This window comes from Desmodus rotundus, chromosome 4, assembly GCF_022682495.2.
Source record: "Desmodus rotundus isolate HL8 chromosome 4, HLdesRot8A.1, whole genome shotgun sequence".
NCBI lineage: Eukaryota > Metazoa > Chordata > Mammalia > Chiroptera > Phyllostomidae > Desmodus > Desmodus rotundus.
The window spans coordinates 79,014,287-79,039,340 of NC_071390.1; the positions used below are offsets into that span (position 1 = coordinate 79,014,287).

Here is a 25,054-nt window from a genome sequence, read left to right on the forward strand (position 1 = left end):
AAGTAAAAGATTAGCATCTACTTATTAGTATAGACTACCTTTCTTCTACAAGACTAAAAAACAAAAAATCTCAGTCCTTACTACTTACCCAAGACAGAATTGACTGACTTGGAAATGGTTTTTAAAATTTGTGAAATGTAGCCCTGGCTGGTGTGGCTCAGTGGGTTGAACACCAGCCTGCAAACCAAAGAGTTGCTGGTTTGATTCCCAGTCAGGGCACATGCCTGGGTTGCAGGCCAGGTCCCCAATAGGGGGTGCTCGAGAGGCAACCACACATTGATGTTTCTCTCCCTCTCCCTCCCTCCCTTCCCCTTTCTAAAAATAAATAAATCGTAAAAAAAAAAGTTGTGAAATGTGGTATGTGGAAGAGGGCTAAAAAAGTGAATGTAGTGTAAAATAATTACATAAAAAAAAATACTTTTATGGCTATTTTAACTACTACCACAAGGACTCGGAGGCCACCATTAGCTACCTAGAGCCCTATGCTTCCTATGTCTACCTGTCCATGTCTTACTACTTTGACCGTGATGATGTGGCTTTGAAGAACTTTGCCAAGTATTCACCAATCTCTTGAGGAGAAGGAATATGCTGAGAAACCAGTGGAGCCATAGAACTAACAAGGTGGCTGAATCTTCCTTCAGAATTATCAAGAAACCAGACCGTGATGACTGGGAGAATGGGCTGAATGCAATGGAGTGTGCATTATACTTGGAAAAAAGTGTGAATCAGTCACTACTGGACTTGCACAAACTGGCCACTGAAAAAAATGACCCTCTTTTCTGTGACTTCTTTGAGCAGGTAAAATCCACTATAGAATTGGGGGCCCCTGGATCTGACATGGCAGACTATCTCTTTGACAAGCACACTCTAGGAGACAGTACAGAGAGCTAACAAGCCTCAGGCTGCCTTCCCACAGCCATGTGCTTGACATCCCTGGTCACCAAAGCAGTACGTGCTGTTGGAGTTACCTTTACCTTTTCTATAACTTGTACCAAATCATCCACTTATGTCCGACATTGTACCATTCCTTCAAATAGAGTAATTTGGTACCCCTCCTCCCCCCAAAATAAGGCTATCTTATTGAGATTTATCCTATCTTCTATGAATGAAATTAACCTTAGTTAATACTCTTAACTTAATCCCCATATTCCATGAAAATGTTGTTTATATAACCTTTGGGAAGTCCCTGTTAAGTCATTTTGGTATATTATCAAGCCCTACCTTCATCCTGGCTGGTATGGCTTAGTGGATTGAGCACCAGCCTACAAACTGAAAGGTTGCCAGTTCGATTCCTCGTCAAGACAAATACCTGGATTGTGGGCCAGGTCCTCAGGTGGGGGAATGGGAGAGGCAACTGATCCATGTTTCTCTCACACATGGGTGTTTCTCTCCCTGTCTTTCTCCTCCTCCCCTCTCTCTAAAAATAAATAAAATCTTAAAAAAAAAAAAAAAAGAACTATCCTGCTTCCTTGTAGAGGTTACCCGCTCAAGTACCTAGGTTCAAGTTCTACATTACCTCCTTCAGCAACCAATATCTAAAGCCCACATATTTTTTCACCCTACATTAAATAATAGCAAACCCTCAGTGCCAGAAACATAAGTCAACATTCCATACTGAGCTTCTAATTTCCTTATCTGACCTTCATTTTTCCATCTATAAAAAACAGATGGTAGGACAGACTTCAGAGCATTTATATGACAATCTAATGCAGCAATGTATGAAAATACTTGGTAAGCTACAAAGAATGTTATGAAAATATTGGGTATATTTTTCTCTTAGCTGAGGATAGCCAGTAATTGGCCAACATTTACCCTTTCTGAGGTTTATATAAGGCATGCTCCAGCCGATGAGTAGAGCAGCTTTCTGTTATTATACTTGGTGTTAATAGCAGAAAAACAAGTTCCCCGCTTGAAAGATGCTTCTGTAAGTTTTTGTGAAGTAGTCTCTCTCTAAATGTCATGATCTGGTCTGAATGGCGTCGGAATTTGTACCAACCCACCACATCCTGAAAGGAAATATAGAAAAAAATATCAGGTGTGTACCTTAATCGTTACAATTATTGTATCTTACTGTCATAATTAAGCAATAAAATTGACAGCCTTAAAAAATGGCTTTCTTAATATTTGGCAATATTTTGAGTATATGTAAAGAAAACTTACACTTAAATATACACTTTACACTTTGTAAAGTATGCAAACCGTCTTACAGTTAAATTACTTTTCATTCAGTTTTAGTACTATATTTTATTCTCTATTATTTTTTATTTAATTGATTTTTAGAGGCAGTGGGAGGGGAAGAGAGACAGAGAACAACAGAGGAAGAGAGAGAGACAAACAATGACTTGCTGTTCCACTTATTTATGAATTCATTGTTTGCTTCTTGACTGGGGATCGACTGAATGTGCAACCTTGGTGTATCAGGACAGTGCTCCAACCAATAGGTCCTAGCCAGGGCCTATTTTATTCAGTATAGATTAGAGGGGAAAAAAACAAAGATTAACTTCTTTTGTGGCATTTGCTATCGTAAAATCTTCATCTTTACTCAAAATTTAGATTAAGACAGTCAGAGAAAACAAGTTAATTTGCTATATAGACACTTGGTTTGCTGAACCCAGTAACTTTTAAAACTGAAATTTATATGGGAATGGTATCACCAATCCCACAAAATTGAGGTTTTGTAATCTGTAACATGCTAAAGAAATGTATTTTTAGTATTAATAAACCTATATTTTTAAAAAACTAAAAATAGAAATTTCATTTGCTGAAAACTAAATAATTGTTAAAAAAAAGAAAAATAAACACTTTTCTTAGAGATCTATCTGTGACGGTTTTAGCAACTAAATTTTATATTTGCTCTTTTAAATTGAGGAAATTAAAATTACTTTTAAAAAAACTGAAACTTTTTACAGATAAATTTTCCTTTTTTAAAAATTTTATATTTTTTTATAGATAGAAGACGACAGGGAGAAAAACACTGATGTGCAAGAGAAATCAATCATTTGCTTCTTGCACACCTCCAAATAGGGACCTCGCCCACAACCTAGGCTGTGCCAGGACCAGGGATCAAACTGGAAACCTTTTGGTTTACAGTCCAACACTTATTTCACTGAGCCACATGGCCAGGGCTACAGGTACCTTTTTAAATACTATCCAAATATAACTAGGGGGAAAGCCCAAGCATTTTCACCAAATGATTTTTTTTGAAAGAGACTTCTACTGAATTTACTTTTATTTTGAACTCAGGAATCAAAAAATTTTATGAGAAAAATAGGACCCAGAAATAATTTTGTATTTGGAAAAGAAAAATGTACTTTGATCATTCAACAAGTTTTAACTGAACACTAAGGATGCTGTTGAGGATTCAAATAAGGTGCTGTATAGAAAATTGTTCCTGCGATATTAAAAACTAGTAACTGCGGCTATGTAAAAACAGTAATGGAGTAAATCCTAGAATAAATAGTGCTGGGAAGGGGTAGGGTGGGAAGACAGAAGAGGAAGAGATCAATGTTCATTAGAATAGTCAAGGGAAGGATGAAAACAAGATTAACATTTTTAATGACTAGTTTTGCTTTCAGAGCAGCCCTTTTAAATTTCTGGGGGGGGCGGGTGGGAAGAGGTTTACCTGTGTTATAGGAGGACGTTGTGAAGAAACATGCTTGCTTAAAAGTTCTGTCAAAATATTACACATTTTTAAGGAACTGAAAATAATACTATAAAAAAGACAAAGTAAACAAGGGAGTACCTTTTTGACACTTGATAGTATTCTCCTCAGTGCTTGCTCATTTAATTCACCAGAGGAATTATAAAAGCTGTAAAAGCCAAAATTAAAGGCATTTCAAATAAGCTAAAAATGTGAATGATTTTATTATTACCTTTAATTTTAGTTACTCCTAACCTAACTACCCAACCAAAATCCATATAGCCACTGGTGTGTCAGATGAAGTTCTAAAATAAACAGTAGAGAAAGTTCTCAAAGTGACAGACTTAAAGTGATGGAATACAAGGTCCATAAGCAATGAAAAAGGAAAAGGAGTGGAGTAACTTCAAGAGATAAGTTTGCACATCACATTTTGTTTAAACAAAACAAACTATTCATTAAATATGAGTATTTATAAGTTCACATAACCAGTTCAAAATTCATTCATAATTTACTTATTACAACTTTCAAAAATACATAGGTACATATAAAAATGTGTAAAATGAGTAATGAAGCACAATAACAAAAAGGCAATTTATTCATTGCTAATTCCAAAAGCAAAACTTGCATTCAATTAAGAGAAGTGTTTCAGAAGTTGGTTGGTTTTGGGTTTTTTGGGGGGGAGGAGTGAGAGACAAGGTACTGGTTTAGTTTAACAGTCTTTGTTCTGTAGTTGGAAAGTCAAAGATGTAGGAAGAATTCAAAGATAATTCTAAAAAATCCTAAAGCATTTACTTCCAGCCTTCTTTCCCTTCCAATAATAACAGAATGCAAGTAATATTTTCCTCCTAACATTCACTGAGATAAATATTCTTTTCTACGATGGTGCAATAACTGTTATGCAAAATCCTTTACAAATAATAGTCACTGTTACAGGCTTTTAAAAGTAATCTGTACACTAAAAAACTTAAGTTACATAGAACTGAAGATACAGGGTCTAGCAGAAGTGTGGTTGTGGTAGGGCAATAATATGGGTGTTATAATTTATAGTTTTAATTTGAACATTTCACGTAAAATGTCATAAGGTGTGCTTGAATGTGATATTGTTCTGTTATAGAATTACATGCTTATGATTTTATAATAAAAGATTTTGTAATAACAGAAGGGGTATTATTTGTGCCAGACCCTGTATATCCTAACAGGCAATATGAGTTTTTCTTTTTTTAATACTCCTCTGATGATATGTTTATTGATTTTTAGATAGAGAGAGGGAGAGAGAGAAACATCAATATGAGACAGAAACAATTGGTCGCCTCCTTTTGGTGTATGAGATGAGGCTCCAACCAACTAAGCCGCCCAGCATGGGCTATATTTTTTCTTTTTAACTTACAAAGGCTTACACTGAAATTTTTTACTGGGAAAATAAAGTGTTCCACCTACCAAAGGAGGCCAGTCAGTTCATCAAACAGATCCCAGATCCCTGTATTTTACTATTTATTATCTCAACATGAAAACTCTAAATACAAGAATTTTTTCCTGTATTTCTCTAGGATGGTCTGCTTCTGAGCTTCTCAAAGTGGGACATAAGGCAATACACCAGTGTATACAGTAAACAATATGATAACAGTGTACATCTTATCTATGCTAGCACTGATTTCATGTGACATTTTTGGGAAGGGGGCATTTTAAAATAGACACAGATACACAGGGTGGGGCAAAAGCAGGTTTAGTTGTTCATATGTAAAATAATACAATAATTAATAAAAAATAATACAAGAATAAACTGTTTTGCATACTGAAAATGGTAAACCTACTTTTGCCACATCCTGTATTGTGCAGAATTCATGTTAAATTGCTTAAGTTTTTTTTTAAGTGACTAAGTTTTAGGCTTCAATGACCTGTTTTCCAAGAACTTCTCCCAGATTCCTGAGATGTATCAGTATATTTCAAAGGAAAATTCTGAGAAGCAATGTATTAGAGCCATGTTGAACTTTCTGTAAATGGCCAGAGAGTAAATATTTTAGGCTTTGCTGAACACATAGTCTCTGTTGCATATCCCTCCGTTTTTTTGTTGTTTATTCGTTTTTACAACCCTTAATATACTAACGATTCGCAGACAAGACTGCCACATAAAGAACAGGCCCTGGGGCCATAACTTTGCTGCCCAGCTTATGTGCTAGAACATAAAACTGGGTGTTAAAGCTTATCCAGTTTGGAGTCCCAGAAGTATGGTAACAGAAGACTCTGTTTTTTACACATTCACTTATTTTAAAACAAGGGAAAACTGTGTGGTGTAATATTGGATTAGAATTCAAGAAATCCTGATTCTTTTATTCTACTATTAACCTGATTCTTTTATTCTACTATTAACCTGATTCTTTTATTCTACTATTAACCAGTTCTGTGGCATTGGTTACAGCATTAATTTTTTAGGTCTCTTATTTTGTTGCTAAGGGAAAGTAAAATGTGTGATGAACTTTTTTGAATGAGAGCCATTTTAGGTGGTTCTCCTTATGCCCTTGAGGCATAGGTTTCTCATCACTGGATCAGATGGTTTCCTTAGATCCAAGATTCTATTAAGTTGGTCTAATTATTTCAGGTAGTCACTAGAAGATATGAATCACTTTTAACTCTCTTCTTAATTGTTTGCTGGGTTTATTTTTTAATCCTCGCCTGAGGACATTATTTTTTCACTGCTTTTAGAGAGAGAGGAAAGTGGGGAGAGAGAGAGAAACATTGATTGGTTGCTTCCTGTATGCAGCCTGACCATTGAACACACAACCTAGATATGCGCCCTGACTGGGAATCAAACCCATAACCTTTTGGAGTTTGCTGGTTTTTAATGAGTCTTCACCAAGAATACCTTAGTCATTTAACAAATATTTTTGCATGTCATTGTACATAAGGCACTATAGGAGCTGTACCTCTTTTGGTATAACAGTTTAAGGCTATACTAAGCCTTTATTTCCATCATCCCCTACCATAAATCTTTCTCACCTTAAACACGCTCCACTGCAACCCTTACACAACCTTAGTGATGAGTACATTCAGTATGACTGTAAGATAATAATGCTGATTTTTCATGTATGGTTTATATAAACCATTAAGCTATTTTGTTAAAAGTACACCAGGTTGTGGTTATAGGTGTGTGCTTTATGAAAATTCATTTGTGTACTTTTCTATATGTATGTAACAATACCTCAATAAAAAGTTTTTAAAAATATCACAGCCTATATTAGGGCTAATAGTGCTACTACTATCTCTAGGACTAAAAGCACAAGTTTCCACCCTAGAAAAGCAACAGGGAGCAGGTTAAAGAAACTAACTGCTTAACAGACAAAAGATAACATTGAAAAATATAAGTGAGGAAATAGATGGTAAACTGGAATAAAAAGGTAAAAAAAAGCTTGCTTTTTTGTTGATGTATGAGAATGTGTCACTAAGTTATTATATGCAATGAGGTGAGTGGGTGTGAGAAGGAAAAGCAATCCTCATGATAAACTGGTACTGGGAGAGGTAGTGGAGACCAGCTAAAGCAAACATATACATACAGGGAACAGCATGGGCTCCTGTGGCTCAGTGGATTGAGTGCCAGCCTATGAACCAAAAGGTCATCAGTTTGATTCCCAGGCAAAGCACATGCCTAGGCTGTTGGCAGGGTCCCCGGCTGAGGGCGTGAGAGAGGCTAACAGATCCATGTAAATAAAAAGTTTTAAAAAATACAGAGAACAAACTAATCTACAGGGTTGAAATGAACAAGTTAATTATCATGTATTTTTTAAAAAGTCTTTTCATTTTAATTGGCACCACCATGTATAACAATGATACTTTGTTAGTTTTAAAAATTACTTCACTTGCAGAGAGTAATTTTTACAGAGGATTATTTACTTGCTCTTACTACTCACCTAAAAAGCTGATAACATGGAATATATTTCTGAATGTCTGGAAAAAAGAATTTTTAGTTATAATTACATTAATTGTCATTTGAATAACATATGTTGAATACCTTGTGCCGAGAAGTACATTATCATTTAAACCTCACAATGAACCTATGAGACAGATGTTATCATTCCTTTCATTTTAAAGATGAGGTAACAGGCAGAGATATTAAATGGCTCTCCCAAGCCAGTGGTAGGACCAATATTCAAAGAACCTCAGTCCTAACTAGAGTGGTATACTCTTTCTAAATGTTACTAACAATAACACAAAAGATAATTTCAAAGCTGCTATATTTTCATTTGAATTCTAAAAAGGGGTATGCTCTAATTTTACCCTATTGATGAAAACAGCTGTTAATGGGATTATCTTTTGCTATTCCAAGTATTATCTTTTGCTTCACAAAGGATTTGTTAATGTTAACTACAAACTATCAAGGAAAAAAACCAAACCATCTTTTTAAAAAAAATTGATTTTAGAGAAATATAGATTTGTTGTTCCACCCATTCATGCATTCATTGGTTGATTCTTAAAATTCTTTTTTTTAATTTACTAATTTGAGAGAGAGAGAGAAGAGATGGATGGAGGAGGGAGTGGGAAGGAGTGAGAGGAAGTAAAACACTGATTTGTTGTCCTACTTAATTACACATTGATTGGTTGACTTCTCATATGTACCCTGAGCAGGGACTGAACCCACCACTTTAGCATATTGGGACAACACTCTAATCAACTGAGCCACCCAGCCAGGGCCTCACTGGTTGATTCTTGCATGTGCCCTGACCCAGGATCTAACAGAAACCTTGGCATACCGAGACAACGCTTTAACCAACTAAACTGCATAGCCAGGGCCAAAACATCTTTTTAAGAAGTGAATTTTATTCTCATCATTAAAAATAAATCTAAATAGGAAAAGTGATCATCCTCTTTAGACATTTTTCTTCTAGCAAATGTATGCTATCCTCAGATGAATTTCTCTGTCTGAAAAAACACTGAACACAAATAATCTTTGTAACTGTTGACAGCCAAACATTCTTTGGTGTAGATAAGGGAACATATAAAATGAAAATCTGCCCTGGCTGGGGTGGCTCAGTGGATTGAGTGCCGGCCTGAGAACCAAAGGGTTGCAGGCCAGGTCCCCAGTAGGGGGTATGCGAGAGGCAACCACACATTGATGTTTTGCTCCCTCTATCTCCCTACCTCCCTTCCCCTCCCTAAAAATAAATAAATAAAATATTTTTAAAAATGACAATCTTATTAACCAAAGCAATGTAGTAATTCATGTATCTTGGATTTTATCTGTTACCATGTATCTTAAAGTAATCTAACATTTTGCCCTGGCTGGTGTGGCTCAGTTGGTTGGGCATCATCCCAGAAACCAAAAGGACGCTGGTCTGATTCCTGGTCAAAGCACATGACTGGGTTGCAGGTTTGGTCCCCAGTCGGGGCACATAGGAGGCTACCAATTGATGTTTCTCTCTCTCACATCAATGTTTCTCTTCTTTCTCCCTCCCCTCTCCTCTCTCTAAAAATAAATAAATAAAATCCTTTTTTTAAAGTAATCTAACATTTTAACATAATTTGAGCAAATATTTAAGCGTTTCTACAGCACTTGCCTGACACCTTAAAGCTAAGCACTGCTCCTGGCACAATGAAGTTGCTCAATAGATGACTGCTTAATTAGACTCCTCAAAATATGTTAGATACTCTGAGTAGCATGCCAATTAAAAGAAAAAGCCCCTCCCCCAAGGTCAAATACATAAAATCCTAACCTCATTTGTAATTAAGAAATACAAATTATAATGATTATTTTTTTACTTATCAAATCGGCAAAGATTAAAAGACTTAATAATTAATAGTGGTAAGATTGTGGGGACCCAGGCACTTTTACATATTGTAGAGGAATCTAAGATGACTTTTCCAAACTGCAATGGTCTACCACTAGGAACTTGATTTCAGGTATATTCAAAGGCACAAAGATATATGCACCATAAAATGTCCATTATTTCATTGTTTTGTATTACAAAAAAATAGAAAGTCATTCATAGCTGTTTAAATCAGTTTGGTACATCCATATAATGGGACTCTGAAGTCATTAGAAAGAATGGCAGACTCTATACATTGATACTATAATGCACTCATGACATCTTAGAGGTATTTATCTATGTATAGTATGATCCCATTTGCGTAAATAAAAATATACAGATATATGTGTGTGTTATGTGTATTGCTAATGAGTAAAATAATAATCATGAAACCAACAGTGGTTGCCACAGAGACTAGTAAGTTTAAATTTACTTTAAATATTTACTTTACACATATATACTACATTTATATACATATACATGTACTTCCATTTTAACCTTTTAAAGTGGCAAAAAAAATAACATGAATAGTTTTAATATAAACTGATATCTTTCTTTTCAGAGAGCAATTTGCAAGTACAGATCAAGAGCCTTAAAAATGTTCATATCCTTTGACATTATAATCACATTCCCAGGAAAATATCTATAATAGATATGGACAAGGATGTTCTTTATAGTGTAACTACATTTTTATGGTACTAAAAAATTGGAAGTAATTCTGATCGGAATTTACTTATTTAAAGGACTGCTGAAATTATATAGTACCATGAGTATGGCCACAGACAATACAATTATAAAAAATGTTATTTAGAGAGTAATTTAACATTGGAAAATGGTCATGACACAGTATAATGTCATGCCAAATTTTTTATGAAGTACACCAATTTTGTTTAAAAAGTGTTTTAAAAAACTGTGTATGTTAATCAACTCTGGCCATGTGGCTCAGTTTGTTGGAACATTGTCCTGTGCACCAAAAGGTTGAGGGTTTGATTCCTGGTCAGGGCACACACTGAAATTGCAGGTTCGATCCTTGGTCGGGGCATGTATGGGGGATTCAATCAATCTGTTTTCCTCTCTCACACTGATGTTTTTCTCTTTCTCTCTCCCCCCTTCCTTGCTCTCTAAAACAAACAAACAAACACCCCCCCCCCAAAAAAAAATCTTATCTTTGGTGAGGACAAAGAAAATTAAAAAACAAAACAAAACTGTATATGTTAATGGCAAAACTCCTTATATATTTTAAAATTCTCTTTCTCCTTTTCCCCCTGAAAAAACAGCTGCCACCAGCTACAGCTACTTCACTACTCACTCCTCAAACCCTAGCAGTCTTTTTTCCCCCATTACACTCTAGAAATTATATAAGGTTTTAAAGTCTGTAGTCACTGAGTTTTTTCAGTTCTCATCTTCCAACTTTTCTGTAGTATTTAACATTTTTGTCCAAGCTTTTACCTTTTTTCTTGGTTTTGAAATTTGGTTCTGTCTCCTTTTGCTTGGCCATCTTTCTGCCACTTAAATATATGCAGGTGCTATTTCATCCCTGCTCCCCCACAGTGATCTTATCTGCTTATGCCCCATATTGTTTCCTACTTCAGACTAGGCCATTGCCATAATTTTAATTGAGAAATGAGGGCAATATGTTCTTTTAAAATCTGCTTTTAAAATTTTTTATTTGTTTTTTTCCTATCAATTTAAAAAGTAACTTATGTTGATCTCTTTCACCATAAACCATCAAAAATAGGAGACACAGAAATAAGTGACTCACCTATTGTATAAATAACTTCAACATCATCCATTTGGGAATCAGTAATGCTATTCTTGGCTTCACCTTTCACTTCCCCAAGGAGAAAACCTTCCTACGGATAAAAATAAGCAGTAAGTATATGGAATATACTGATAGTACTACCATTTAGTCACTCAAGTACTGGTATTTAACAACGTATACAGTTATGTGCTTGCATCTTGGGGGCATAGAAAAGACCAGGTGCACTTGCAGGTTACCTGGGAAACATTAACAGTCAAATACCAATGAGTAGAAGAGATTGTAAACCACTGTGGCTTTGGCACATTTGGAAGCATGAAAGGCTTAAAGGCCAGAAATAAGGACACAATGCCTGAGGATCTAAGAGCAGAGCAGTTTGCCTTGGACCTGAAGGCTCCCACTTGTAAGGAAATCATAGCTAGGAATAACTCCAATAATGGAACATCCCAAATGATTAGCCAAAGACTCTAAATTAACGGCACATACTTCTGTAAGCCAGTGGAGACTTTGGAGCTATGAAATGATGCAATGATCAATGCTTCTAGATTAAAAACCATGCAAAATATTAAAGATTCGAAATTCAGTACCAGTCTGCTTTCTAAAAGGGGAGCTGCGGGCCTTAATCCTTTAAAAAATACATGCATTCTTCCCACAACAGTGGTGGCTTTTTTGAGTTTTGGAGAATTCTGTCATTTCTCTTGGCACATTTAAAGACCCATCGTGCTTGACAGACAAGGAAGATTTTGTCTTCTTTATAGTCACGAATGCCCCCTGCCATTTCATTAAGTAAGAGCACAAAAAGGATGTGAGTGTTTACTAGACAAAAAGAGGATCAGTCCAGAGCTCTGCACACTAGACAAATCCTGGGAAAGGAAGCAGGGACAATGCAAGTATAACTATCTAGAAAATCACCTTTCAAGGCTATAGGAAAAAGATTTGAGAGACAAAGGTCTAACATTATGGTACTTTCCAACAGCTAAGTTTTATGCTACAGGACCCATTCTGTTTATATTTACAATAAGACATCCCAAAATAATTTCCACAGCTATATACATTTGAAATTGGCATATACATTTGTTCCTTTCTAGGTGTAATCTATAAGGTTATTTAAAAAATTACTAGAGTTTATTCAGCACAGTATTTACAAGTTACTAAACACTCTAAGGCACTACTTCTTGGGCTCAAAGTTTTACACTAATTTCATAAAAATACAAGTTTTTAAAAATAGGTATTACATTTAAAAAGTATTCACTACTTTATCCAGTGGTTTTGAACCTAGACAATTAGTATAAAATAAACATTTAAACATCTAATATTTGAGCATAAATGTTTAAAACATAACTGAAAGCATCAGAAAAGGAACTAGCTGAAGCCTTACAATTTAATAAATTTAATACTAATGCAAAAGTCAGATATCCGATACCAAACTAAGCTTTTTCATCTACTAAGAATTCCCCCCAAATAGTCACTGGATGCGACATCTCTTATTCCTTTAACCACCCTACCACTTCAACAAACATGCACAGCAGCTGCTCCGCATAAAAAAATTCAGTTGTCTTTGGAAGTACTGTCGGTAGTTAGAAGAAAGGGAAAGTAAATCGGCAACCTTCTGGCCGTAGCAGGCTACTGCTATGTGAATTTTCTACCCTTTCACAGCCAAGGTGAAACAGAAAAGGGGGGCTGCTGAAAGAGAGAAATGGGAGCGCATGCGGGTCACTGGAATAGGGGCACGGAGACAAACATTGCTCAGAAGAGGGCAGGCTAAGGGAGTGGAGGGAAGTGGGAAAGAGTATAGGGAGGATAAACGGTGATGGGAGTAGACACGACTTGGGGTGGAGAACACACAGTACAAGATAGAAATGATGCATTATAGAATTGTACCCCTGAAACCTACATAACTTTATTAACTAATGTCACCCAAATAAATTCAATTAAAAATAATAATTTTAAAAAAGGGAGGGCTAATCCTACAAAAGACCTAGCGGGCAGGAGGGACATTTCAGGACGCCCCGGAGCCGGAGAAGGCAGAGTCCGGAGGGCTGAGGCCGGCGCTGCGGCAGCCGCCCGGGAGCTCGCGGGCGGGAAAGGCGTGGGAAAGGCGCCTCTACGAGGAGACCCCGGATTCCTCCCCGCCCCTCAGCTCACCGTGTCCGAGTCTGTATTGAGGTGCTGGAAGGACAGCGCGCCGAGCACAAAGCCGGAGAGCACCGCCGAAGTACTCTCACCCTCCATGCTCTGGCGGCCGCGGCGTTGCACCAGAGGGCGGGCTGGAGAGCCCCAGGCCGGGAACCTTGTCAGAGTAGAGGCTCGCCCGCAAAGCGGCTGGGGGGGGGGGGGGTGGAGGAGGAGCGGAGGAGGCGCAGAGGCGAGGAGGCGGGGCCGAGCGAGGGGCGGGGCGCGCGGCGGTGCACAGGCGCGGCGCTCTAGGCCTCCGGGCGGGGTAGGGAGGCGCGGGCGCCCTGTGTTGGGGAGGGTGCTGCGAGGTGGCAGTGGAAAGTCGGATTTGCTGCTTGCTCTTCGTCACTCCGCTTCCGGCTCGGGGACGTATCCTGGCTTCTCTGACGACTTAGCCCTTTGGGCTGTTTGGTGGGCACCTCTTGGGAGGGTACAGAACGCGTTTTGGTGGCCAGCTGCTCCGAGGGACCCATGACGTAATGGATGCATCGCTTAATGACATTGTAATATCACAACGGATATGCTGCATTTATGGTTTTCAAACTGCATGATTCTGCCCTTTACCTAACGGAGGTACTGGAATACTAATTCGAGTGTCAGGGATTGTCTTTCCTAGAACTCTCCAGCGATGTTCGTGGGGGTGGGGGAAGCGGGAGAAAATTTGGGTTTCTTTGAGTGCTTGCTTTTAGAAAATTATGGACTCAGGTTAATTTAAAGAATATATAGATTTTTAAACATTGTTCTGACAGATTAATGACAGGTATTAACCATACAGTATTGGAGCACTTGATATAAATTATAAGGGGAATGGGAAGACCAGGACTTGACAATTTATGCACACACGATATGCAAAGATACGGTTTTTAAATGATTGTAAGAGAGCAAAGTGTCAGACTACAGATGCCCTTTCACAACGATGGGTTTACATCCAGATAAAACCACTGTAAATTGAAAGCATCCTAAGGTGAAAATGCATTTAATAAACCTAACTTTCACAATATCATAGCTTAGCCTAGCTTACATGATGTGATTTTTAAAAGGTCCTTATACAGCACTATGAAAGCTTGGGTGGGCCAAATGGACCCCCTATTGTTCCCTCAACATTAAAGTGCCCCAAACAAGTCATGCTCTATTTCCCTATTTTGGAGGAATTTTAAAAACTGAAAAATAATACAATGACAAACCCGACCAGGAATCATCTACCAGGTGTGAATGAGGCCCAAAACAAAATCATAATTTCACTTAAAACTTGACTTTTTTTGTGATTACGTGTCATGATATATTTAATGTGTGGCCCAAGACAACTTTTCTTCCAGTGTGGCCCAGAGATGCCAAAAAGTTGGACACCCCTGATAGCCAATACTCTGTCAAATTAAGATAAAGACTAACAAAAGTGTTGGGCCTCTGTGGCTGCGGACCCAAAACCTAATGCACAGTAGTGGATAAAATGGTCAGGTGACGAAGAAAAATTTCTGAGATTCCTTGACACAGGAGCCTCTTGCCTTGTTGTACCAACACCTGTTGGTGAAGCCCCAATATGGGCTACAGATAGTAAGAGTGAATATAGAAATGTGTAAGATTATTGATAACGGTAATAATCTTACTATTGACAATGGGATTAAGGTAAAAGTTTGAATGAAAATTATGTTTAAACAGGCTTTATGTGAAGAAATTGTGTTTCCTTTATCTGAATCCTTTATGGGAATAGATATTATATCCCACTGGGAACACTTACCCTACCTAGCACCATAAAACCAAAACCTATCAAGCTTTTTATATAATTTATATCATCCAATTGTCCTATAGTAAAGTTGCTCTAATTTACAATTTGATAAGAAATGAGTGCCTTGAAAAAAATGAAATGCCATAAAATAGAATCTCTGCCAATTTTATGGGTCACAGATTTTCTCTTAGTTAATTTCAGTTGATGTAATTGGTACTACCTTGCTTGCTCATGAAACTGAGACATGTTTTTTGGTCATTTATATTTGTTCTCTTGTGAATTACCTCTCTCTCTATATATATATATTTCCCCTTTTCTATTGCTCTTTATATCTTACTGATTTAACAGTGTCTATGTATGAAAACTATTAACCTTTTGTCTGTCAAATACTGAAAGTTGTTTTTGCCTAGATGTTTTTACCTTTAATTGTGTTTAAGGTAATTTTTTAAATCTTCACCAGAGGATATGTATTTTTTTATTTTTAGAGAGAGAGAGAGAGAGAGAGAGAGAGAGAGAGAGAGAGAGAGAATATTATTGGCTGCCTCCTGTACATGCCCCAACAGGGATTGAACCTGCAACCTTTTGGTGTACAGAACGATGCTCCACCTGGCCAGGGCTCAGGTAATTATTTTTAATACACAACTTTAAATCTTTATGTTAAACTTTTATTCATGCCCTTAATCTTTTTGTCTAAGGTATTATATTTAAGAAGACTTCCCTGTCTTATGACACTATTCTTGAATAGGAGGCAATTAAGTCCACTACTTAAGACCAGTGTGGACTAATGCCATTGGCTGAATGGAATCATAACAGAGATTGATTACCAAAATCTTGAACACTGGACTCATACAAACAATAGAATTGTTTTAAGAAGACTTTTTTTTTTTTTAAAGACTATTTGCTCCTTTCTTCACTAAAAGGAACTAGTACTCCTTGGAAAAAAGGATGATTTCAAGACAGAGAAAATACAAGATGAGCCTGGAACTTTTTTTGATGCCAGAAAGTAAAGATGGGTTCAAAGAATGATGTAAACATGTCAACCTGACATAGGAGTTAGGTGGGCTGATACTGACCAAATCTGAAGCAATCTAAGTATCAAAATAAATAATAATAATGATGGATTATGTCCCATTAAATAAAATAGGAATCTTTGAGTCCACTGATGTGAATGAATGAGTAAATGTTATAAGAGAAAGCTCTTCCTTACAGTAGAATACCAACTAATGTAGAAGAAATCTTGAAATTAGAAAATCTTTTTTGGTAACTACCATCATCATAATAATTGATACAGACAACAGATACTAAAACTACTGGGAAAAGTTTGAGTAACAGTCTGTTTATGTAGTCTCCAAGTATCTTCCCAAAGATATTTATGAGTGACAGGAGAAAAAGTAACTTTTAAACACCCCCTTAACCAAATAATGAAGGTTAACATCACCAGTAAAGAGACAAATACACATCAGCTGCCTCCTCATGTGGTGTTCTGAGAAGACCACAACATCAGTTATGCAATGTTCTTGCTAAAAGTGCGTAAGTTGAAATTTCTCACTAGAAAAAATTAGACAAACTCAAACTGAAGGACATTTTATGAAATAACTGACCTGTATTCTTCATAAATGGCAATGGCATAAAAGAAAAACACTAAGGAACTGTTCTTGATGAAAGGAAACTAAAGAAACAGGATATCTGAATGCTGCAAGTAATAATCTACAATGACAGGGATAAGTGGGTTCAAATAATACTAAAGTATTGGTAAAAGCAATTTTTCCTTGGTTTTACTTTGCCTTATCTACAATTAGCATAGCATAACTCAGAAAAACCTGAAAAATAAAGCAACTCTGGAATCTGCACCTCAAGAACTATTTTTTAAAAATTACTAATAGATTTCCTTCAGTTACCCAAATTTCAAGGCTTTGAATATATTTGAATAATAGTTTCTAAATTTTCTGGTTAGATTGAAACTTTTCCTTGTCATGCTCTCAATTTTACTTAAGAAAAGGTATGGATTTTATTTTTCCAACCTAGGGAACTCTTTTAATCTATCTTTAAAAAACCCCTAAAATAGTGTCTAGGTCAAAGTTGACATTCAATATTTGTGGAATGAATAAATTTTGGAGGGCAGGAATGCTTTCCTTGAATTCATGAATTCACAGCTATTGAATCAGGTAACCATGCTAGGTACTGAAGGTTCATTGAATAACAAATAATTTATAATCTAGTTGGAGACAGAAACATTAAATACAAAATCTCTTATATCATGATTCTGATCAACGCCTTATAGGAAAAATAAAGCTAGAAGCAAGGATAACTAAGGTACTTACTCCCCCTAGTGTTGGAATTAGGGATGGTTTTCCCAAGGACCTAAATGCCTCAGAGGAAAAGAGGAGTGGAAACAAAGAATGCCCATCGAAAGGAATATCGTGTGTGGAAGATCCGACCAAAACTTAAGGAAAGGGTTGCCTGAGCTGAGGGAGAAAACCAAATATATTTTGGATTCTTATTTTGAGTTAACTGTGAAGTGGTTCTTTGTTCTGGGAAATTACCTGAACTGACCCTTTAATTATAAAAATGTGAAGCAAGCTACTTACTGTTTGTTTTTAGGGGAAAACTGAAAGAAAAATAAGAATGTAGAAGTTGCCCTGACTGGTGTGGCTCAGTGGGTTGGGCATCATCCCACAAACAGAAAGTTCTCAGGTTCAATTCCCGGTCACAGCACATGCCTGGGTTGTGGGCCAGGTCCCCAGTTGGTGGCCTGGGAGAAGCAACTGATCGATGTTTCTCTCGCACATCGATCTTTCTCTCCCTCTATTTCTCCCTCCCTTCCCCCCTCTAAAAATACATACATACATACAATCTTTTTAAAAAGAGTGTAGATGCTTTAGACACACATCTTAGTGCTATGTTTGGTCTCTAAATAGTTGTATATAGTCAAATCATTACTGCACACTGAGACTCCTTTGATTCTATGGTGAGAACTGTTTCTTGCTTTCATTTATACCTGGAGTTTATAGCAAAGGAAGGTTAACCTTGGGGAGGTAGTTGTGGGCTTATTCAAGAATTACTTGTGGGAGATCCAGAGTTTTTGCCCCTGAGCCAAGGACCCAAGTCTTCATCTTCTGCTAGAAGACACGGAAAAGAGGAATGGGACTCGGCCTGGCACAACCTAATCTATGCTGGATTGTTGATATCTTGCATGTGACTTAAGGCAGAATAAACCAAAATATGCTGATGCTTGCTTTCAAAATGATTGCTCCAGTAGCAGAGTGGAAAATGGACTGGAAGGGAAAAAAGTGGATTCATCCTAAGTATTTCTGAATTCATGGACTTCAGTTAATTTCTTCACATAATTTCTTCTTGATTATTTCATTCTTCTTTAAATTCCCAAGATTTATTATAATATCTGGCATATACATAGTCTGCCCTACATATTTGCTTACTGAATGAATGGACTTTTTAAGGTTATTTTTTAAAAAGTCATTATATGGCTCTGAGTGGTGTGGCTCAGTTGGTTGGACATTGTTCTGCAGAGTGAAAGGTTGCAGGTTTGATTCCCAGTCAGGGCACATGCCTGGGTTGTGGTTTTGGTCCCCAGTCAGGGTGCATATGACAGGCAACTAATCAATGTTTCTTTTGCACATTGATGTTTCTTTCCTTTTTCTCCCTCCTTTCCCCTCTCTCTAAAAATAAATGAATAAATACATAATTTTTAAAAGTCATTATATAGAGAGCCCTAAATCACCAGAATTTGGAAATAAGAACAACCTTTAAGAATGAAAATAATGTATATATTTATTTCTTTTTTAAAAGGTTTTATTTATTTATTTTTAGAGAGGGAAAGGGAGGGAGAAAGAGGGAGAGAAACATCAGTGTGTGGTTGCCTCTTATGTACCCCCTACTGGGCACCCAGCTCACAACCCAGGCACGTGCCCTAGACTGGGAATTGAATTGGCGACCCTTTGGTTCACAAACTGGCACTCAATCCACTGAGCCACACCAGCCAGGGCTATTTCTTTTTCATTTAATAATTTTTATTATATTTTTTCATAACCATTTAGTCCCCTTATACCCCCTACCCCTGTATATCTATTTCTTTGTACATCATTTTTTCCTTGATAAGAGATTGTTACTTTTCTCCAAAACTGATTTAAGGAATGAAAGAAACTACATAATGAGTCATTCATAGTGGAATAAGAAAACCACATCAGAAAAAGACTAGTAAATGTGGGTACCAAAGAGATGTAAGGAACACACATGAACATGACTAGAGTAAATTTCCCAGAAGAATTATCAGAACATGACTCAACATGAAAGTAACTGGTGACTTCACTGACTCTCAAGAAATCTGTTTAAAGAATAAAGGCAGGGATTCCAAGTAGAATGAGGGAAAAGAGAGAAAGCAGAGAAGCTGATTTGGGTGGTTATCGTGTAACTTGACCAGAAGAGGCCAGGGAGTGGTCACTAATCGTTTAGTCACTCAACAGTCATTCTGTTCCAGGTTTCTACTGGCCCTAGGTGAAAGAACCCTTCATACTATACATGTCTCTGGCTCTCATTTCTTTTGATTATAAAGAAATCAAAAAGAAATCATTGGCTTTCCATCCCTTTGATGCAGTGAAGGAGAAGACACTATATTTTAAAGATATTCTGGCTACTAGAAAAATATATACAATATTATAGTCTCCTGTGAATTTATTTAGTATGAACTGGCCACAAAAGCTTGACCAAATCAAATTTGTGAATCTTAAAACCAAGGGCTATTTTAGCTATCTCAAATGGAGATGATCACACTAAGGAAGTGGTGGGCCCCCATTTTTGATATTCTCTCTCACCACCTCTCACTGAATAAGAATTTTACAGGGGGGACATGCCTCATTAGAGTAGCTCACTCCCAGGCAATCTTGCAGAATCTCTACTGCAAGTAGAGAATCTCTACTGGAGTCACTTGCATGACTTTGGCTTTAATAGTGCTGGGGGTGACTGGGTCACCATGTTTCAAGGTAGGAGTCACAGAGAAAATGCCCCCCAGACACACTTTGTAAAGGTAAGTCAATAGAAGAATCTAAGAGGTTGAGACTTCAGTCAGCAAGCTGATGTTCTTCTTAATTGATTCATTCATTGCACATGTGTTGGTGAACCATCAGCTCTCTAAGGACTTTGGTAATAGAATCAGGTTGGGATTTTCCTGGTTCTAAAGAACATTTCCTGTAGTCTTAAATTCATCATATTCAGAACAATATCATCACCTTTCTGGGATGCTCAACCTGGAGAATTCTCAGATCTCTTAAGATGTTTATGTACTCTAACTTAAGAAATATTGAATTTAAAGAGTGGGTGGCCTCAGCTTACTCACAGAGTACTTCTGGACCCTTGAAACATGTCTCTGTTCCCCATGGTTCCAGGGACTCCACTTTGAGAAACACTGGGGAGAAGTCTTCACCTGTCTGTTTACTCATGCATATGGTTGGGTTACAATTTTTCTTTTCACTTGTATTGAGGTCCTGCTGAAAATATTGTTAGTCTTCTACTGAGAACAATACCTGGTAGACTTAAATATAAGTAAAACAAAAGAGTTTTTGTTTGCTAAAAAAATAGTGGAAATAACTGAAGCATAGAAATCACTCTGGGAAGTGCTTCACACCATTACCTATTTCAACTTTGCTCAGCTAAACTATCGTTTGAAGAAGGGAGTGTTTTTCCGCAGGACTCCATGGAGGAGATACCAGGAAGGGACAAATAAGAATAATGAGTGAAGCAATATAAATAATAAGTGTGTTATAACAGTCATCATGGTAATTGAAGAGATTTTATTTCCAACAGAGGCCAGAGTACATTGAAGCTACAAATCAGTCACCAGGTTGTTTTCTTTTTAATTGTTGGTGTCAGCTAGTTGCTCTGTGCTCAAAACACAGAAGTGAACTTTAGCACTGTATGTTACAGGATGGTGACAGCAACCATTAATCAAAGACAACTCTTATTATTTGAAAAGGTTTTTAACTTATGAACTTCCAGAATGAAAGACTCCAAGACTGATCCTGGGTTAAATTTGACTATTCTCTTTAACTATTAATCTACTTATTTTTATTCTGCTTTAGTTAGGGAAGGTATGCTCCAAATAATATTTAAAATCCCAGTTTTCACATATTGCCACTTGTCCTAATATACGGTCAGAGCTGCATTCGGTCTTTAAAATTTTTTATTTTTAAAAGATTTTTATATTCCCTGAATTGTGAATACTAAGGGAAGAAAATCAATCTCTATGACTAGTTTTCCGATTATGAATAAATTTTGGTGTGTGATTGGTTATACCATTACAGAATTATAAATCATGAAACCATGCCTGAAATCACCAAACCACAAAGACCTGTGTACATGCATGTACATGTGTGTATACATATGATACAGTACTTTTCCAAAGAGATGAGGGCTTTACCCACTTTCAAGTAAGGTCAGAAGACTACATATAGTATCAGCATCAGAGCAAAATATTGGTATTATCCAGTAAATTCAAATATAAAGTCAATTTAAACAATCTGTTAAAGGTTTTAGTGATTATTATAATAATGTAAATATTCTTCCAAAACTGGAGAAATATTTTGGGAAGATGGGTAAATTGTATAAAAGTAGATATTATGAGGGATTACAACTACCTGAGGAATAACCTCCCCGAGTAAGTAGTTTCTTAATGGAAAATTTTGCCAACATTTTTATTATTCTCCAGTTGATTCTCCTTTGTCATCATCTCCCACCACCCCCTTCCCCAGAGGTGCCAAATCTATGGTAGGGTCTTCTGTCTTAGTATTGTCCTGGAGACACAGGGAACTTGGCCATCAGACTCATTCTCCAATCTTTATAACAAAAATTAAAGGAAAGAAGAAGAGAAAAGAAAGAAAACTTACTTTTTCATAAAATCCAATTGTTAGGAATACTGAGAATCTAAAACTTTGGTAGTGATAGAATTCCTTATAGAAGAAATTCTGACTAACCAGGACTAGCTGAAGTTTATCTACATTCAAATTAAAATGTACTGCAAGAGTCTAAGGAGGTAATGAAAATGAAGAAGTAGGTTGCGATTAAGCAAAATTTTAATAAGTACTTAAGTTGAAAGTACATGTCATTTTTCTCTCAACTCTACCATAAGAAATCCATCAATGCCATGGTGATGACAAAGACCACGAGAGGAATGGAGCTAGAGCACACTGGAGAGGTTATGCCCTATAGGAATGTAGGCTCAGTGTTGCCTGATAACAGAAGAATCCAGGAATTCTAATTTTAGTGTGAATATTTTTTAATTAATTAATTTTAATATATTTTATTGATTATGCAATTACAGTTGTCCCATTTCCCCCCCTTCACTCCACTCCACCCTGCACACTCCTTCCCTCCTACATTCCCCCCTATAGTTCATGTCCATGAGTCATAACATAAGTTCTTTGGCTTCTACATTTCCTACACTATTCTTACCCTCCCCCTGTCTATTTTCTACCTACCATTTATGCTACTTATTCTCTGTACCTTTCCCCCCTCTCTTCCCCTCCCACTCCCCTGTTGATAACCCTCCATGTGATCTCCATTTCTGTGGTTCTGTTCCTGTTCTAGTTGTTTGCTTAGTTTGCTTTTGTTTTTGTTTTAGGTGTGGTTGTTAATAACTATGAGTTTGCTGTCATTTTATTGTTCATTTTTTTAATCTTCTTTTTCTTAGATAAATCCCTTTAACATTTCGTATAATAAGGGCTTGGTGATGATGAATTCCTTGAACTTTACCTTATCTGAGAAGCACTTTATCTGCCCTTCCATTCTAAATGAAAGCTTTGGTGGATAGAACAATCTTGGATGTAGGTCCTTGCCTTTCATGACTTGGAATACTTCTTGCCAGCCCCTTCTTGCCTCTAAGGTCTCTTTGGAGAAATCAGCTGACAGTTCCCTTCAAAGGGAACTCCTTTGTAGGTAACTGTGTCCTTTTCTCTTGTTGCTTCTAAGATTCTCTCCTTATCTTTAATCTTGGGTAATGGAATTATGATGTGCCTTGGTGTGTTCCTCCTTGGGTCCAGCTTCGTTGGTAGTCTCTGCGCTTCCTGGACTTCCTGGAAGTCTATTTCCTTTGCCAGATGAGGGAAGTTCTCCTTCATTATTTGTTCAAATAAGTTTTCAATTTTTTGCTCTTCCTCTTCTCCTTCTGGCACCCCTATAATTCGGATGTTGGAATGTTTCAAGATGTCCTGGAGGTTCCTAAGCCTCTCCTCATTTTTTTGAATTCTTGTTTCTTCATTCTTTTCTGGTTGGATGTTTCTTTCTTCACTCTGGTCCATACCATTGATTTGAGTTCCAGTTTCCTTCCCATCACTATTGGTTTCTTGTACATTTTCCTTTGTTTCTCTTAGCATAGCCTTCATTTCTTCATCTAATTTATGACCAAATTCAACCAATTCTGTGAGCATCCTGATTACCAGTGTTTTGAACTGTGCCTTTGATAGGTTGGCTATCTCTTTGTTTCTTAGTTGTATTTCTTCTGGGGCTTTGATCTGTTCTTTCATTCGGGCCATTTTTTTTTGTCTTGGGGTGCCTGTTATGTAAAGGGGCAGACCCTTAGGTGTTCATCAGGGCGGGGTAATGCTTGGATGCACTGTGATGCTGTGTGTGGGGGAGGGGTCCAAGAGGGAGCAATGGTGCTTGCTCCACTCTCTGCTGGTTTTCAGTCACTCCCTCCACTACCCACAATCAAATTGGGCCCTTCTGGTGCTGATTCCTGAGTGGGTGGCTTTATGTACATTCTAGGCCCCTGTGGGTCTCTCCAACGAACTCTCCTGTGAGGCTGAGAGTTTCTCCCACTGCTGCCTCAACCCCCACAGGTGTTTTCACTCAGAGGTTTGAGGCTTTATTTCCCCAAGCTGGAACTCTGGGTTGCACGGTCTGTTGCCCAGTCCACCAGCTGCTGCCTCGTCAGCCAGCTGCAGCTTTGCCCACCCAGCTCCACAATCCGCCACCTTGCTCAGTCTGCCAGCCACGGACTTGTAGAGAGTCCTTTCCACCTGGCTGCCTGTGTCTGCCCTGCCTACTGGTCTGGATGAATGTTTCTTCTTTATCTTCTTGGTTATCGGACTTCCATACAGTTTGATTTTCTGGCAGTTCTGGTTGTTTTTTGTTTTTAAATTGTTGTTGTCCTTTTGGTTGTGTGAGGAGGCACAGTGTGTCTACGTATGCCTCCATCTTGGCCAGAAGTCCCCTAGTGCGAATATTTTAATATGTGGACAATCTATTCAAGTTTTCTAACAAATCGAATGGGTCTTTGTAAAGGCCCCCTAATTTCTGACTGCTGATTTACACATAATTGGAGAATAAATTGATTGGGAAAAGAGCCTGGGCTTTCTAGTCAGAGGCTTCCCTTCCCTCTGTGTAAACCCTTCTCGAAGATGCATTCTTGCCCTTTTGGGACATTCTGTGCAATTCAGCAAGTATGCATTGAATATATCACTATATCAGAAGAGGTAGAAGGTAAAGGAGACATAAATGGTGATGGAAGGAGATTGGGGTGGTAAACACACAATACAATATACAGATGATGTATTATAGAATTGTACACCTGAAACCTATATAATTTTCTTAACCAATGTCACCTCAATAAATTCAATAAAAAAGATATATCATTATATCATAGGAGTTTGCCCTGGGATGAAAAAATTTTGACCATTAGTTCTCACTGCTACTTTTGGAGGCTTGATAGAGTAGGTTCAGATATCAGATCCTATGACAGACTGTAAATTAGAGTCCATGGGGTCACATCTTGGATCCAAGAGTCAGGATACAAACCCATCTATAAAGTCAAACTTGGGTATGTCAAAGTCATTCTTAAAAAGTACCCTAGGAACTCTCCATCATGGAGTCCAATAGGCTCCCCCTCAGCATGTCAATTTTCTCTCTAGTACTCTTTCTTGAACTGAGCACAGATGATGTCATTACTTGACTTT

The 25,054-nt window shown here is 37.4% G+C and overlaps 2 protein-coding genes across 7 annotated transcripts in view; one reads left to right on the forward strand and one right to left on the reverse strand.

The window, feature by feature from the left end:
* The window catches only part of ABRAXAS1 (abraxas 1, BRCA1 A complex subunit), a 24,470-nt gene extending 10,957 nt beyond the window's left edge, over positions 1-13,513 (reverse strand). Inside the window, exons 1-5 of one of the 5 annotated variants that reach the window (XM_024574798.3) lie at positions 13,340-13,513; positions 11,198-11,288; positions 7,543-7,579; positions 3,743-3,809; positions 1,813-2,006 (exon numbers count right to left, since the gene is read on the reverse strand). In XM_024574798.3, the coding sequence (XP_024430566.2) occupies positions 1,813-2,006; positions 3,743-3,809; positions 7,543-7,579; positions 11,198-11,288; positions 13,340-13,426 (476 nt within the window). In that variant the 5' untranslated portion in view covers positions 13,427-13,513. Of the gene's footprint in view, positions 1-1,812; positions 2,007-3,742; positions 3,810-7,542; positions 7,580-11,197; positions 11,290-13,339 lie in introns of those variants that run through there. The other 4 variants (XM_024574799.4, XM_045183643.2, XM_045183644.2 and 1 more) reach the window with 4 other exon arrangements.
* Positions 13,514-13,658: 145 nt separating this feature from the next.
* The window catches only part of GPAT3 (glycerol-3-phosphate acyltransferase 3), an 89,285-nt gene continuing 77,889 nt past the window's right edge, over positions 13,659-25,054 (forward strand). Inside the window, exon 1 of one of the 2 annotated variants that reach the window (XM_045183641.2) lies at positions 13,659-13,942. The gene's annotated coding sequence lies outside the window, so the exon portion shown is untranslated. Of the gene's footprint in view, positions 13,943-15,574; positions 15,714-25,054 lie in introns of those variants that run through there. The other variant, XM_024574900.3, reaches the window with a different exon arrangement.